The 13,908-nt window shown below is 38.7% G+C and overlaps 1 protein-coding gene across 4 annotated transcripts in view; it reads right to left on the reverse strand.

The window, feature by feature from the left end:
- The window catches only part of LOC144658552 (dystrophin-like), a 69,159-nt gene that overhangs the window by 35,887 nt on the left and 19,364 nt on the right, over window positions 1-13,908 (reverse strand). For all 4 annotated transcript variants that reach the window (XM_078518986.1, XM_078518987.1, XM_078518985.1 and 1 more), the window contains exons 17-27: window positions 12,469-12,630; window positions 11,715-12,047; window positions 10,691-11,014; window positions 9,946-10,122; window positions 9,367-9,516; window positions 8,391-8,717; window positions 6,917-7,237; window positions 6,169-6,294; window positions 5,727-5,909; window positions 4,725-5,045; window positions 1,727-1,900 (exon numbers count right to left, since the gene is read on the reverse strand). In XM_078518986.1, the coding sequence (XP_078375112.1) occupies window positions 1,727-1,900; window positions 4,725-5,045; window positions 5,727-5,909; window positions 6,169-6,294; window positions 6,917-7,237; window positions 8,391-8,717; window positions 9,367-9,516; window positions 9,946-10,122; window positions 10,691-11,014; window positions 11,715-12,047; window positions 12,469-12,630 (2,598 nt within the window). The remainder of the gene's footprint in view (window positions 1-1,726; window positions 1,901-4,724; window positions 5,046-5,726; window positions 5,910-6,168; window positions 6,295-6,916; window positions 7,238-8,390; window positions 8,718-9,366; window positions 9,517-9,945; window positions 10,123-10,690; window positions 11,015-11,714; window positions 12,048-12,468; window positions 12,631-13,908) is intronic.

Here is a 13,908-nt window from a genome sequence, read left to right on the forward strand (position 1 = left end):
AATCGTGAGGCTAATGGGGTTAAAGTACAAAATCACAGCAGGGCACCAAAGCTGTGTACAGGCCAAAATTGAATAAACAAAAAAAGAAAACACAAAATTTATCGTTCGCTTTCACGAAACCTTGGAAACACGACAGCAGAAAATTCAAATTCTTGAAAAAACTCTAATTATACAAAACATAAAAGAATGAATTGATAAAACACAATCAAGCGACGCTGTTGGTGAAGAATTGTGTTGTTTTTGTTTAGATTTTCTTTTGATATCCCGGAAATACAAAAAGAACGTAAACGAAAGCTAAGATTACACGCTGGGGGTCTTCCAGGATATCCTCAAAAGGTTATTGAAACTTTGACAGTGGGAAGATATGAAGGCAAGAAAACAAACTATAACGAAACAAGGGCCGAGAGAGGTGAATTTCTACATTAAATATGCTATACTTTTGAGTTTTGTTCCCAGCAATTATGTGATACTGCCAATAGTGCTTTTTGTAAGCCGTAAAATCTATGTTATTGTGCCTCTAGGTTTATTGTTACGTAAATAATAACTGACAAACTCGGGATTCTTACCGCTTCAAAAAATGTACTTACCTGAATTTTAGCCTCGAGTCCCGTTCAAGCTAATATTTTTTCAATTATTTTAAACCAAACTTTGATTTGGTTTAAGAATTTTAACCAGGAATGCGCAGCGGTCCAAGCAAACTTAGATCGCTCTTAAACAATTTCATCTATCTTCGCACTGTAACAAGAAGGCTTTTTTAGAGATACTGAAAAACATAATTACCAGAAAATTCCCACGGAAACCAGGCCACGTGAATCCACACGAGTTGCAATCAGTAACGAGTTGAAGGTGTTAAATTTCAAATTTGTTTTCTAACTATGCCTTTTGTACGTCAGCCAGACCTAAGTATAGCTAATACAAATTGCCACACGCAAAGGCAGCTCAGCTGGGACTAGAGCTCAAAGGGCTTTGCTCTTATTAATCCCGCCGAGAAAGAAAATAAGTGTTTTTAGTGGATTATTGTGAAGGGAGAGAAGTGTAGGCGTTGGGTTTGAAACCAAAAGGTCGCGAGTTCAAATGCTGCCACGTTGTTATTCCTCGACCTAAATCGAGGAGCACTGTATAATTTTAAATTAGGGAACGGAAAACGAAAACGAAAAGGCAAACGGATATATACTTAGAAGAAGCCAGAAAGATCAATCTAAATAGCGATTAAAATAGCAATTCTCCCCACCGAATATCATACACGACTTGTAATATTAGTTATGAGTATTTGGCGGTATATCAGTACAATAGGGATCAGAATACGAGTACGAGACTGGGTACGAATACGACTTTTCAAATCCTCGTACTCGTACTCCGATTTATTATCTACTGTTTTCTAATGTCACCTTGTTATAAGACATTTCTTCCTGAGATCTAGGCGTTTACGATGTCTTCCTTAGCACAAATATAATGCACTCCAGTTTTTTACTCTTTTTTGTATATGTACATGTACTAGCCTCTAGAATTATATGTCGTATAATAGTTTACATCATACATGTATTTCGCACGGAGTTTTCTCACAATGCGGTCACTCATACAACGATCGAACGATCGCGGCAAAGTTATAGCCTGTAAACCAGTCAGTTTTCGATACTTTTTGGCTACAGGCGAAAAAAATGTTTTACCACTAGCGAAATCAGTTGTCAGCTGATAAATCTGATGTCGTTACTACGCATGCACTAACCTCCTCCTTTGTTCGCACTTTCTTCTCCAGTTCCCTGTGTTCATGGACCACCTCCTCGACTCGTCTATCGACCCCAGTCCTCTTATCTTCTGGCACTCGCTCCATAATCTGGAAGCCAAGCTTCCTGACTTGTTCCAGGTCTTTTTTGATCGTGGAGAGCTCATCTTTATACGACTAAAGAGAAAACAGACACTGTTAACGTTGAGCCCTTATAAGCGATCTTAAAAGGGAACTTAGTCGACGCTAATGAATTAAGAATCAACGAAAGCTTATGTTGAAACGCAAAAGATCGTCATCGCAATTTGATTCAATATAGCAAGACTGTTCAACGAAAATCGATTAGCTCCGCTAAGTAAAGCCTCAAATAGCCTGAAGTATCAGTCCTATACTCGTCGAGCTCAAAGCGAATCTCAATGGTTTGAGTTGAGTGACGAGGATTTCACTGATATTTCAGGCTTAGCTCCAAAATAAAGACAAACATATGCGAATTTCACTGAAACACCGTGGTAGGCCCAGGCTTTCCCGGGATCAGCTGGTGATCGCGCGAACACTGAGAATTTTACTAAGAAACCGCCATGCAGACCGAGTTTTGCGGTCGTTCATTGAGGTGACGATCAATAGAAGTGAAATTTTAATAGTTTCTATAAGGCCCACAGGGACAAGAGGAAGTCGCTTAAAATTATTTCAATTTTTTAATAAACTTCGGCAACTACTACATAACTTTAAGACAAATAAAAGCTGTACGTGTAAAGACAATCTTCTCTGACACATTTACCAAACCAACGATAATCATATTCACCGCTTCGACGCTCGCTCGGAGCCGCATATGCTCAGCTCTATAAAATACATTTTCTACAAGCGCTGGAAAAAGATGACTTTGAGTGGATCTAATTAGTTAGAAAACAACAGAAAATCTAAGTAAGCTTTCTGCAGGCACTGTAGGTACAAAAACGATTTTCCTTAACCGAGTTTTTCGGCTACAGAGCCTTTACTATTGCTCTTAATAAATATATTACCAATTTTTCGGGTAAAAGTTATGCTATATCTAACATTTTGTGAATCGCATACATAAAATAATACAGAGGATCGGATATTAAAATAACAATAGTTTTCGTGATCAGCCGTGCAGTGTTCTAGGTTCCCAACAGAGCAGAAAAACTACCTTCAAAGGAATACACGACGTGACAAAATTACAACGAACACAATTACCTCAGCTACAGATCTCAACTTGTCGCGAAATGACGAAAACATTTTCCACCAAACTTATCTCGGCAAATAATCGGAATTACAAATCTCCAAACTCAATTTGTCGACGGAACAGCAGAAAATCCTTGCTCAAAACATCCACTACGGGAGGTCACTTAAAAGGATATTGTTGAAATTACAGTACAATTTGTTTTTAAATTTCCAAAATAACATAATTGAAATTCAGAACGAGAAGGAGGGATCAATTACAACAAGTTTAATCCAATTTTTGAATGAAATTTTTACACTTTATTGCGGTTAAGCATTTTTCGATAAAAAGGGCCAAAGTTTACAAATACATATCGAACTCTGATTTTACAAAGAAAACAAAACTGAATGCTATAACTATAAACAATATTGTCTTGGATTCACGTAAACATCGACACATTGGAAAAAATCACCCTTTCAAGACTTAACCGGCTACGAGCTTCTTATCTCAAATTCATAGCTAAGGCGAGAAAAACCTCAAATTATCTCTACATCTCACCTTCGAATTTAAAATCTTCGTGAGGTTAGATTTTTCTAGGAATTCAATAATTTTCACATATAAAAGTAATGAACGGTCCATCCCTTTGGTTAAATAATTTTTTTCTTGTGCAATAAAAGAAAAAATTGTTCTTTTCAGCAGTGGGACTACTTAGTTAACTTCCAAACGAGTTAGTGAGTATTCAATGCTGAACTTTAAGTAGTCTTGAGGGTATACGGCGGGGGTTCGGGAAGGGGGGAACACATTTCAAAACTACTCTTTGCATTATACAAAATTAGCAAGCCGATTTTTGTGTGTTAAAAAGTGCAGTTTTTTTATCATGGATCATTCTACTAATATCATGCTTGTTTCCAGCAAAAAAGCGTTATCACTCAATCTTTAATCCAAATGAAAAACGCCATAAAATAAAACGTCCTAAAAGATCGTGTTAAGAAAAAACCTCAGATCAAGCCTGATAGAAGAACTAAGAAATGAATCGATAAGGTCTTTTAGTTGTCACATAATTGTCTAGGAATGTAAAAACAAAAAGAATTGGTGACTACAAGTTCTCACCGCACGATAAAGAATGGTCGCTAAAAGCTCTAAATTATTAAAAATTAAAACCAATCGGTTGATAGTAAAACCCCTCACGTACAGCTGTCTGCAGGCTTAGTCTAACCATAGTACAGTCCTTTATAATAATTTCAAAACTATCGTGAACCACAAAATCTACCACAACGTAACAAAGGTTAGAACTGAATGCCTACTATTCAACGATATAGACAAAACAAAAATTTAAAAATAATCAGAAAACAAAAAAAAAAGAAAACCAGCAAGAAAAATGGTCTTCAAAAGTGTAAATACAAAATTTGAGTTCTGCTACTTCTTATAACATCAGAAGTCGAAGATGTATTTTCCCTGATTTCGCTTCTCCTTGAGCTCATTTTCTAACTCACGTTATATAATTCGTGGTTTCCGTTAATTTAGAAGAGCGGTAAAACTTTGACATCTTCAATCCCATGCTATATCAAATTGAAACAACTGAGTCCGTAGCTATCCCTTTTCCGGTCAGTTGAGTTGCTATTCAACCTAATGAGCCGTTGCGTGACAAGCTGATGTGACAATAGGGTCCAAGAGAAAGTTGATTCAAGAAGAATACTATTTCTAGTAGGGTAGAAACAGTTTTTATTTATTTTTTTTTTCGATAGCTAACTCACAAATCATCCAGATACGCAAATTATTTTGGAATTGACAATAAAGAGAAGGAATAAACAATTTAAAACTTACCACACATTTATCCAGAAGACTTCTTATGTTCCTCGGTTCTGCAGACTCTAACTTCAGCTTTTTGACGCCACGTTGGATTTTGTCCAAATCAGTCAATGTCTGCCCGTGAAGCGTATCAAAATCCGACTCAAGTTTCTTGCCGGGTTGTTCTTTGAGTTCTATAAACTTGGTGTGGATTGTTTTCCATTTTGCTTGGAGTTGCTCCAGTTCTTTAATCAGCTTGAGGTATGAAGATCCTTTGGGAGTTTTACTCAGCTCATGGCACGTGGATTCAACCGAGTTCAAGAGGGATTGGTTCAGGGAAAACTCTTCTTCTAGAGCCTGTTGTTATAGAACAAGAAGAAAACGTTAGTTGTATGTACATAGATTTGCCAATAAACAGGTTGTTATTTGTAAGGGACAGAAGAAAAGCACAGTTGATACGTTGTTCTGTTTGTTTCTCTGCCTTTCAAATTTTTAATGTTCCCAGATCCTTTGTATGTTAGTCGGCCTCCGCCATTTTAGATGGCATCGAAATAATTATGAAACTTGTATGGTGAAGCGAAATCTTATTGCATTGCTGTAAGTTGTGTTACTAGAAGTCTGTTAAATTAACTTTAACAGTTTCACAGTGAACCCTTAAGTGGCTGTGCTCTTTTTTTTTTAATTTTTCTTTTTTTTTTTTTTTTTTTTTTTTTGGGAAATAAATTTTTTTTGTTGTGCGTTTAGACATGCTCCGGGTAAAATATTAATACCAAAATTCTCGCATGTTAACAAAAACATACAAGGGTGTGGCTGACTAGGGTACTTTAAAAACATTGTTGTTTTGCTCGTTTGCTCTCCTGTGCGAATGCCACACTATCTAACAGTCAGTTCGACTGCTTGCCTGTCCGAAAACCCGTTTGTTCGTTAGCTTGTTTGTTCATTGCTTGTTTGTTGGTTGGTTGGTAGGTAGGTTGGTTGATTTGTTTTGTTTTGGTTGTTTGTTCAAGTAATGCTTGTTCGTTTTACTGCTAAGTATACCTTAATTTCTCTCTCATCCACTTCCTCGTGTTTGGCCAATTTAGAATTGATGAGCACTTCAATCTTGACCACCCACATTCGGATTGTTTCCAGGTCTTTCTTCATTTGCTGTCTCCGTTGTATTTCTCCTTCAAGAACCTGACGAGTTTTATCAACCTTGCCACGAATATCTGACACACGATCCTGACAGAGATATACAAAAACAACCACATCAGCTACACGGAACGATTTACAGTAAACCTAAATCAAGATTACAAAGTAAGTGTTTGAGAGCATGTCCAATGTCCACGAAAGCGCGTGACAAAGCTACCGGTACCCAAGATGGCTTCACTGCTAACACCTGAAGCGCGATCGCATTCATGTCATCCGAATCGACAAGATGTTCTCCATAACTCTTACTGGATTTAATGGAACAAGGAAAACAGAACTTTACAACAATCACCTCATAATCATCCATGTCTTTCCTGATTATAGTGACAGCGATTCTCTTGCTCGTCAGCTGGCGGGCGAGATCTGGAACCGATCCCGGGCCGCTTTCTTTGATGGTCGCGGCGTGACGGTTAAGATTCTAAAATGAAGACAAAAGCGTTACGTTACAATCACACCGTTGAGACTTGCACTTAAACACGAAACATCAAAACGTTTTGCCGTTTTACCGGGTTTCTGTTGAAAGTAAAACTTGAAAAACTAAATATTTCTTTGATTGTGTAATCTTCTAGCTGATCACAGTAGTCTAAGAGACTTCTTCAGTCTTATATTGGATCTTTCACATCCAACAAAATTAATTGGTTAAGCCCGGACAAAGTTTCAGACCTTTTGTAGACATTACCAATATTGAATACAACAATAGCAACTTTAGCAACAAAACTTTATTAAAGTGCATCTGAAACGAATTTTCGTATCTGAGATTTTACCATAACAATATAGTTTGAACCTTTTTTCCTTTTTTTCCAAACAATATCAACATTTGTTTTCGCAAAAGAGGTCGCAAAACTCGGTTCCAGGGCCCGGACATTGTATGGCTCCAAAAAGCCGATTTAGACAGCGAAAAAGGGCACTTTTCGTTTAGTATTTTCAAAAATAAAGTTTGCCGTAATTATAAGCATATTAGAAACTACAAATTGGGCAAATAAAAAGGATACGAAAATTCCGTTTCAGAAGCACTTTGAAACACGTAACGCTTTCCATACCCTCAGAGCATCCTCAAGTTCGGCCTCAGTCCCCTCCAGCACGTAATAACTTTTCTCCACCACACGATCAATCTCGCTCATCAGCTTGTAATCACGCTCAATCAACACGTGGAACTGCTCCAGCTCTAACTGAGTCTGCTTGAACTCGTGTTGCCGCTGTGCAACCTTGGTCTTCAGTCGGTTCCAGTCTCCGTTCATTTTTTTCAGGTTGTCCTTCAGCAGGGCGGGGCTCCCCTGTTTTGTGTTCTCAATCATTTGATTGGCCGTGGTGTTGATTCGCACCACCACCGGGGCGCGTTTTGAGATGTCTTGTTGGAGCTCCTACGGAGAAAGGAAAGGAAAATTAACTTGTTTTAATGTGTAATGACACCTAAGCTATCCTTTGAAGGTAAAGTATTGCCAAAAATGAAACGAAAATGTGTTGTCATAAAAAAAATTCGATTCTGCATTCTCTAGTGGAAATGGACCGACTTTTATACCGTAACGAAAAACATATTATTGAAATTAAACATAGCTAATTCGTCACGATTCAAATACATGAGATAAGGTAATGAGAGTTAAGAATAGTTAACATGATTGATTGATTACCCAACAAAACGCCATCATCCTACAAGAAAGTAAGTTTAAACGACACCACGCCACGTTAACACGTTAAGAGGAAATCCGCCGGGACTTCGAGTAGTTATTGGACAAAATTATGTACCAAAACTATTTACACCTGATTGCAAGCTTTTGTGTTACTGCTTCAAATATCTTATCGAGAGAAATCTTTTCTAACAATACCAAACATCGAAAACAAATCTCGAAGTTCCACTGAATTCCCATGAATCGCTTAAAAGATGTGAGCTTTTGCCCATAGCTTGTGAACTTTGAATATCATTTTCTCAGACCTGATAAGAAATTTTGTACCAGAATTATTTCCACCTTATTGCAAACTTTTTTGTTACTGCTTCAAATATCTTATCAAAGAAATCTTTTCTAACAACACCAAATATCGAAAACAATTCGAAGTTCCGCTAAATTCCACTGAATCGCTTAAGACGAATTTCCAAAATGGCTTCACGTGAGATTTTGCCTATACCTTTGAACTTTGAAATTCATTTTCTCAGACTCTGATAAGAAATTTTTTGTGTTATCACGGATAATTACTTACATCTTTACCTTTTATTAAGAGTAGGAAATAACGCAATAGGATTTAAATTATTCTGGTACTTGATTTTTGTCCAACTCTAATAAATATTACTCGACTTCCTAGTGGATTCCGTCTTAAAATGTCAATCTGTTACGTCATGTCAGTATGTTTCGTCATGTTAACATGTCACGTCATTAAATTGTCATGTCATGTCATGTCATGTCATGTCATGTCATGTCATGTCATGTCATGTCATGTCATGTCATGTCATGTCATGTCATGTCATGTCATGTCATGTCAACATGTCACGTTACGTCAACCTGTTACGTCATAAAACTCTACCCTGTAATGATCCATCTTCTCTTTGGTTATTTCTCCACTTGTAATGTCTCCCTCGTCATCAGCAATTGACCTCTCGACCTGCATGATCCAGTGACTTATCTCCTTCATGTCGTGTGCCAATTTCTGATATTTCTCCAAGGAAGCCACTAAGTTATCTTTCACCCTAAGCGATACGCGCACTAGCTCGTCCCAGCGTCCGTTTAACTCATCCAGCTCGTCCTTCAGCTTGTCTGCAAACTTTGGCGCCGCCTTACTGATCATGTATGTACCGGTCTCGTTCAACGAATCCAGTTTGCGCTGAAGTTTGGTCACGTCTCCTTGCAAAGCCTGGCAAGAGCATGATTACAAAACAACAGTGAATGTTTGAAAAGCTCAAATTTTCGCAGCTTTTTCGAGTTTTTCCCAAACATTCACGATAGTTTCACAACTTTATAGAGTGAAAATATCTTCTACTTCTTTCTGTTCGTTACTAAAACCAGTTCACAACAACGCTTAAAAATGTTCAAAAGCTGTTGGATTAACCACGTTTAATTTTAAAAACTATTTTGTGTGTAAACGTAACTTGCTGAGATTTATCGAGTTAAAAAGTTTACATATACACCTTTTTCCAAAATGGCCGAAAAAAAACTGTATTTTTTTGTCTTTATGTTGACTGGCCTTCATCGCCTCGTGCTAATACAAAGGTTCTTTTGACTTCTGCAGATGCAATCGAGGCAACGAAGGCCAATTTACATGAAAACAAAAGAATAATGTATTTTTCGCCATATTGGAAAAAGGTGGATTAAGATAACAAGTCCTCGAGGTAAAAAGAGGTTGGGAAAAGTAGCCTGTTCACAAATAGCTGGGTGCTTATTTTACCCTTGTGTAAACCGTCTTTTCACCATGACGACCTGTATTTGTTTTCTTCTTCACTGACAACATAAATGGCCTCGCCATGTTAGTTTATACTGGGCATGTTGGAAATGAATCATCTGACCTCGCTCTGATCCAGTTGAGCCTCCAGTGTTTCTGGGTCTCCAGAGGCTGGCTCCTGATCCTTCAGGAAATCACTTGCGTCTGTCATCCATTTGAACAATCCTCGGATCTCTTCAGTGAACTGACGAGTCTGATTGACAGCCTTCGCGACCTGACAAGAAGAAAATCAACAGTCACAAGCTACTCACAATATGACGATACATATATATTGTATGATGGGCATATCTTCACTACACCAATGACCCACAACTGCCGTGTCTATATCTGGTTTCTGTAACATAAAGCGACTAGGAGTACTTCCACTCCACCCTATGTTGGATGCTAGTCCATCGCAGGGTTACCTCCAGCAGTAAGTTCGCCGGTACCCATTTATACACCTGGGTGGAGAGAGGCACTGTGAGAGCAAAAAGTCTTTCCCGCCAAAAACAAACACAGTTAAATCTGGCCAGCGCTCGAACTCGGACAACTCGATCAAGAGCCCGACGCGCTAACTGTTAGCCCACCGCGGCTCCCAGAGAAACGGAAAGAGTGCAACAACAAGAAGAACTATTTCGACGTCAAACAGACATTAGTTTCTTACTTGATTCTGTCGTTTCTCTGCGTGAAGATTGATATCCCGCCATTTGTCATTCAAGTCGGCGAGTTTAATCCTAAGCTGTTCTGATTTCTGTCTTGGAAGGGATTTAACAAACTTGTCACCAGTACTATTCAGGTAATCCATATTCCGCTGCTGCTCCGTCATGTTTGCCTGCAGTTGCTGTTAAAAGGAACGGAAATGCTTATTACATTCGGATGGGAAAAACAGGGACATCTTCAACTTCACAAAAAAGGAGTTTTATCATCTAACTTTAGTTTACTGTAAAACATAGCTGGATTAGAGGAAACTCGACGACAATGGGCTAGTTTTGTAGAATTTTAGCATTCGACAAATGACAAGGACTCATTTGGAAGTGAAGATGAGTAACGATAGAAAGGATGGAATAGATTATAACCTGGACAAACTCGAAAAAGCGACGCTCGCGTTTGCAAGCTTAGCTCGGATTTCTGTTGAATTTTGGAAAGAAAAAAAAAGCGTGACATGAAATCTCACTAAGAGATCACTGCATTCCGACAACGCTATAGCGAGAGAAAATAAAAGATTTTGTTCAATAAACGTTAACGTGTCGAGTGGACGAATTCAAAGAATTTCTCTTTCCAACCAATCGCAGCGCTCATGACACGTAATTTATATTAACTCGCACGAAAAAAGTCGCGGATAGTTTTTCATAAAGAATTGCATCAGCGGGGCCGTACGCACAAAGGTTATGTCAGCACTTCTTACTAACCTTATACTTCTGTAGCTGTTCTTCAAGCGATGCTGTATCAGTGATAAGGAACTCCGAGCCCAGCTGCGACTCCATGTTTCTAATCTTGAGCAGAACCGCGTCCATTGTGCTTAGAAACTGTTTTGGGGGCCCAGACTCCAGCGCGGCCGTGAGCTGTTTCTGCCTATCTTCCAGAGTCGCTAGTGCTTTTGACCAGCGGTCGTCAATGCGCTTGACCCCAGACTGGAGGTGTGGGGTGTGTCTGTCCTCCTTGCTGAGATTGCGTGACAGTTCTCGCACCTTGATCAGGGACACCTCATTGGTGTTCATTTCCTCGAGTTTCACCTGCAGTGGAATAGTTTGTTACCACGTCAACTCACAAATTCTCCTTATTGATTTTTAATACTTTCATCGTCCTAGTTGAGACAATATCTTCTTGAAGATAAGTCGTTTTAAGTTCTCAACCGCCATGAGGTCGAGATAGTAGCTGACAAATGTTTCACGTTTGTCGTTCGTATTTGACTCAGAATTTACCAATTTCAGGGGCTATGTCACGGGGATTTCGCAGATTTTTGGTCTTAACTGTTCTGAAATTAGTGGTAGGCAACTTAACCCATAAAAAACATTATCTATGAACATCTAAAGTAAGAAAAAACCTTATTTGCGGAAGAATCAGGCTACGGCTATAAATATCGATTTTTTTTGAAAAGCGCAGAAACAACTTGAAAAAGTAAGTACTTTTTCAAGTTGCAATCCGAACCATCTGCAGCCAAAAATGCTCGTTAACAGTTTCAGTGCTCTTAAAAATGGACTATTTTTTTAGGTTTTCAGCGACACAAATATAATTTTGGCTGTTCAAAAATCTGGTAAAATCCGTGACATAATCCCTTTAAAAAAAAATCATTGTTTCACTTTCGTTCAAAGAAAGAAGAAGAAAAGAAACGAAACGAAACGACTTAATTCCAAACATTTTAATGAACTCGATATCATGTATTTATTAAACAGATAAGAGTATCCTGGGTTAGCGATGGGTGCCCCTTCTCACCTTACACAATTCCAATTGTGACTTCATTTCGTATTCATTCTCAGGCACCTCCGGGCTAAACTTGGCCGTGACTCTCTCCACGTCCTTCAAAACTGCTTCTAACTTCGCCATCAAATCCTGTACATCCCGCCTCCGACGAGCCAGCAGTGCTTTATGTCTGCGGTCGTCTATTAAACTCCCAACAGAGTTCCAGCGATCTGAGAAGTTGCCAAGTGACTGTTCAAGGGACACGGGGATGTTGCCTTGGTTACGGCAGTGTTCGATTAACTCCTCTCCTTTCTTCTGAACGGCTGTCACACTTGGCTTGCGCTGTCTTCTTGCATTGTCGAGCGACTGAGGAAGCGAAAGAAGGGTATTACTGCCAAACTCGAAAGGTCAATATTAAGTTTAATTTACGTTTACACTGTTAAAGTAATTGTTGGGGATAATAGACTGCAAGCAGCCTCTTTCTTTTCCTAGCGTGCAACGCGAAAACACGCCTCGTATCTTTCCCGCATTTACATAATTTCAACTTTTCCGGTAGCGCGTAGGATTTCAGGAACAAAAAACTGACTGCTCGCAGTCTAAGCTAGGAGGATGAAGGAGAAGTGATAGCTTTAATTCACTAGAAGTACATGTATGCAAAAGAAACAATAACATTTGTTCGAATCCGCAACACTCGTACAGTAACGTATTTATCTTCAAAGGCTTACGAGAAAACACTGTTAAAATTTTAAATTAATGTCCTTAAACAACAGTAAAACTCAAATGTTACCTCGACAAGTTCACTCTGCTGAGCCACTTTGTCGCTTGTAATGTTGTCATCCTCCAGATTGAACGCGGGGGACTTGAGCAGAGTTTCAGTGTCACTCATCCACTGCGTCTTATCAATCAAGTCAGCGTGAAAATGCTGTAGCTTTAACTCCATACCTTCCAACTGAACACACAAAATTGATTTAGAATCTATTGTTTATGAAAGCCCGGTAGCTCATCGAAGCCAGTGCAAGACTCCAGTTTCTGTTGCAGTAAGGTACTAACTAAAGAATTACTCCATCGAATCGATTGCATCAGCACTAGGCCAGCACGATTTTGTTAATGTAAAAGATGCAATTTATTTACCCACGTAACACAGAAGAGCTCAGGAGCTCGTTAAAAAGTGTACGTGCATCAAAGATCAAATTGGAGTTTGGAAGTGTTGGTTTTTGTAGAAGGAGGAAAACCGGAGAACCCGAAGAAAAAGACGAGAACCAATAACAAACTATGTAATAATTAATTTTATGTAAAAACTTTATTTAAACACGGGAAACCATCAGTTACAATAAGCTCAAGTATTAAAGAAACTAAAACTAAAACTGCTTTACATGATTGCCTTGTGGGAAGTCAGCTACCTTCTTGATAATTTTCTTAAAATTATTAACTGATGCGGCGTTTTTAAGACATTTAGGCATGTTATCAATCTCGAGCCCAGAGTTCATCTAGTCGGTCAGCGGTATGGGATGAACTCTGGGAAACTGGAATCGATCAGATCAATTTCAGGTCGATTTCAGGAAGAACCTTGGTCTTCCGTTTTTTATTGCGCATGCTCGTAGTTCCAAGCGGAAGTAAATTTCCCAGAACGGAAGTAAATCGAGAAAGTTGAACTACAGTATTACTGGTGTTAATGGATTCAACACAAGTAACAATAACGTCCTGCAGTTAACAAAAATGCGTCTGGTGTTTTGATTTCCTTTAGTCTCTTTCTTGAGCATTCTGCTATGTTTGTTTTAAAACAAAAGTGTTGTAAGCCTTCCAGGATTCCGTCCGTGAAGACTGCGTGCGTGTGTCCGTTGTTGTTTTGCCGAGGACAGCTAAGAAATTTACATAATACACAGCGCACAGACAAGCTATTGTTCTGTTCATAAACAAATTTTCTTTGGCGACTTTCGCATACTTTTGTTTGGCGACTTTTGTATATTGGAAAGGCTTCTCGCTGACAGCGCATCTTTTCAGGATAGGTTGCATGTTTTCGAGCAAACAATTTTTTCCTCGTTGAATGGCGGTGATATTAATAAAGACGTTAACGGCCCCACGCACACAGGTCAACGCTATTCAAAAGGCGTAATTAGCATTTTGGCGACTTAGCACGTGCACACGTGTGTTATAATTTTTGTACAATTCATTTTTTTTCAGCAAAACAACAACGCGTTTTGTTCAAATTTTGCGTTATTAGTAATTA

This window comes from Oculina patagonica, chromosome 6 (assembly GCF_052425735.1).
Source record: "Oculina patagonica isolate OP01 chromosome 6, crgOcupat, whole genome shotgun sequence".
Classification (NCBI taxonomy): Eukaryota; Metazoa; Cnidaria; class Anthozoa; order Scleractinia; family Oculinidae; genus Oculina; species Oculina patagonica.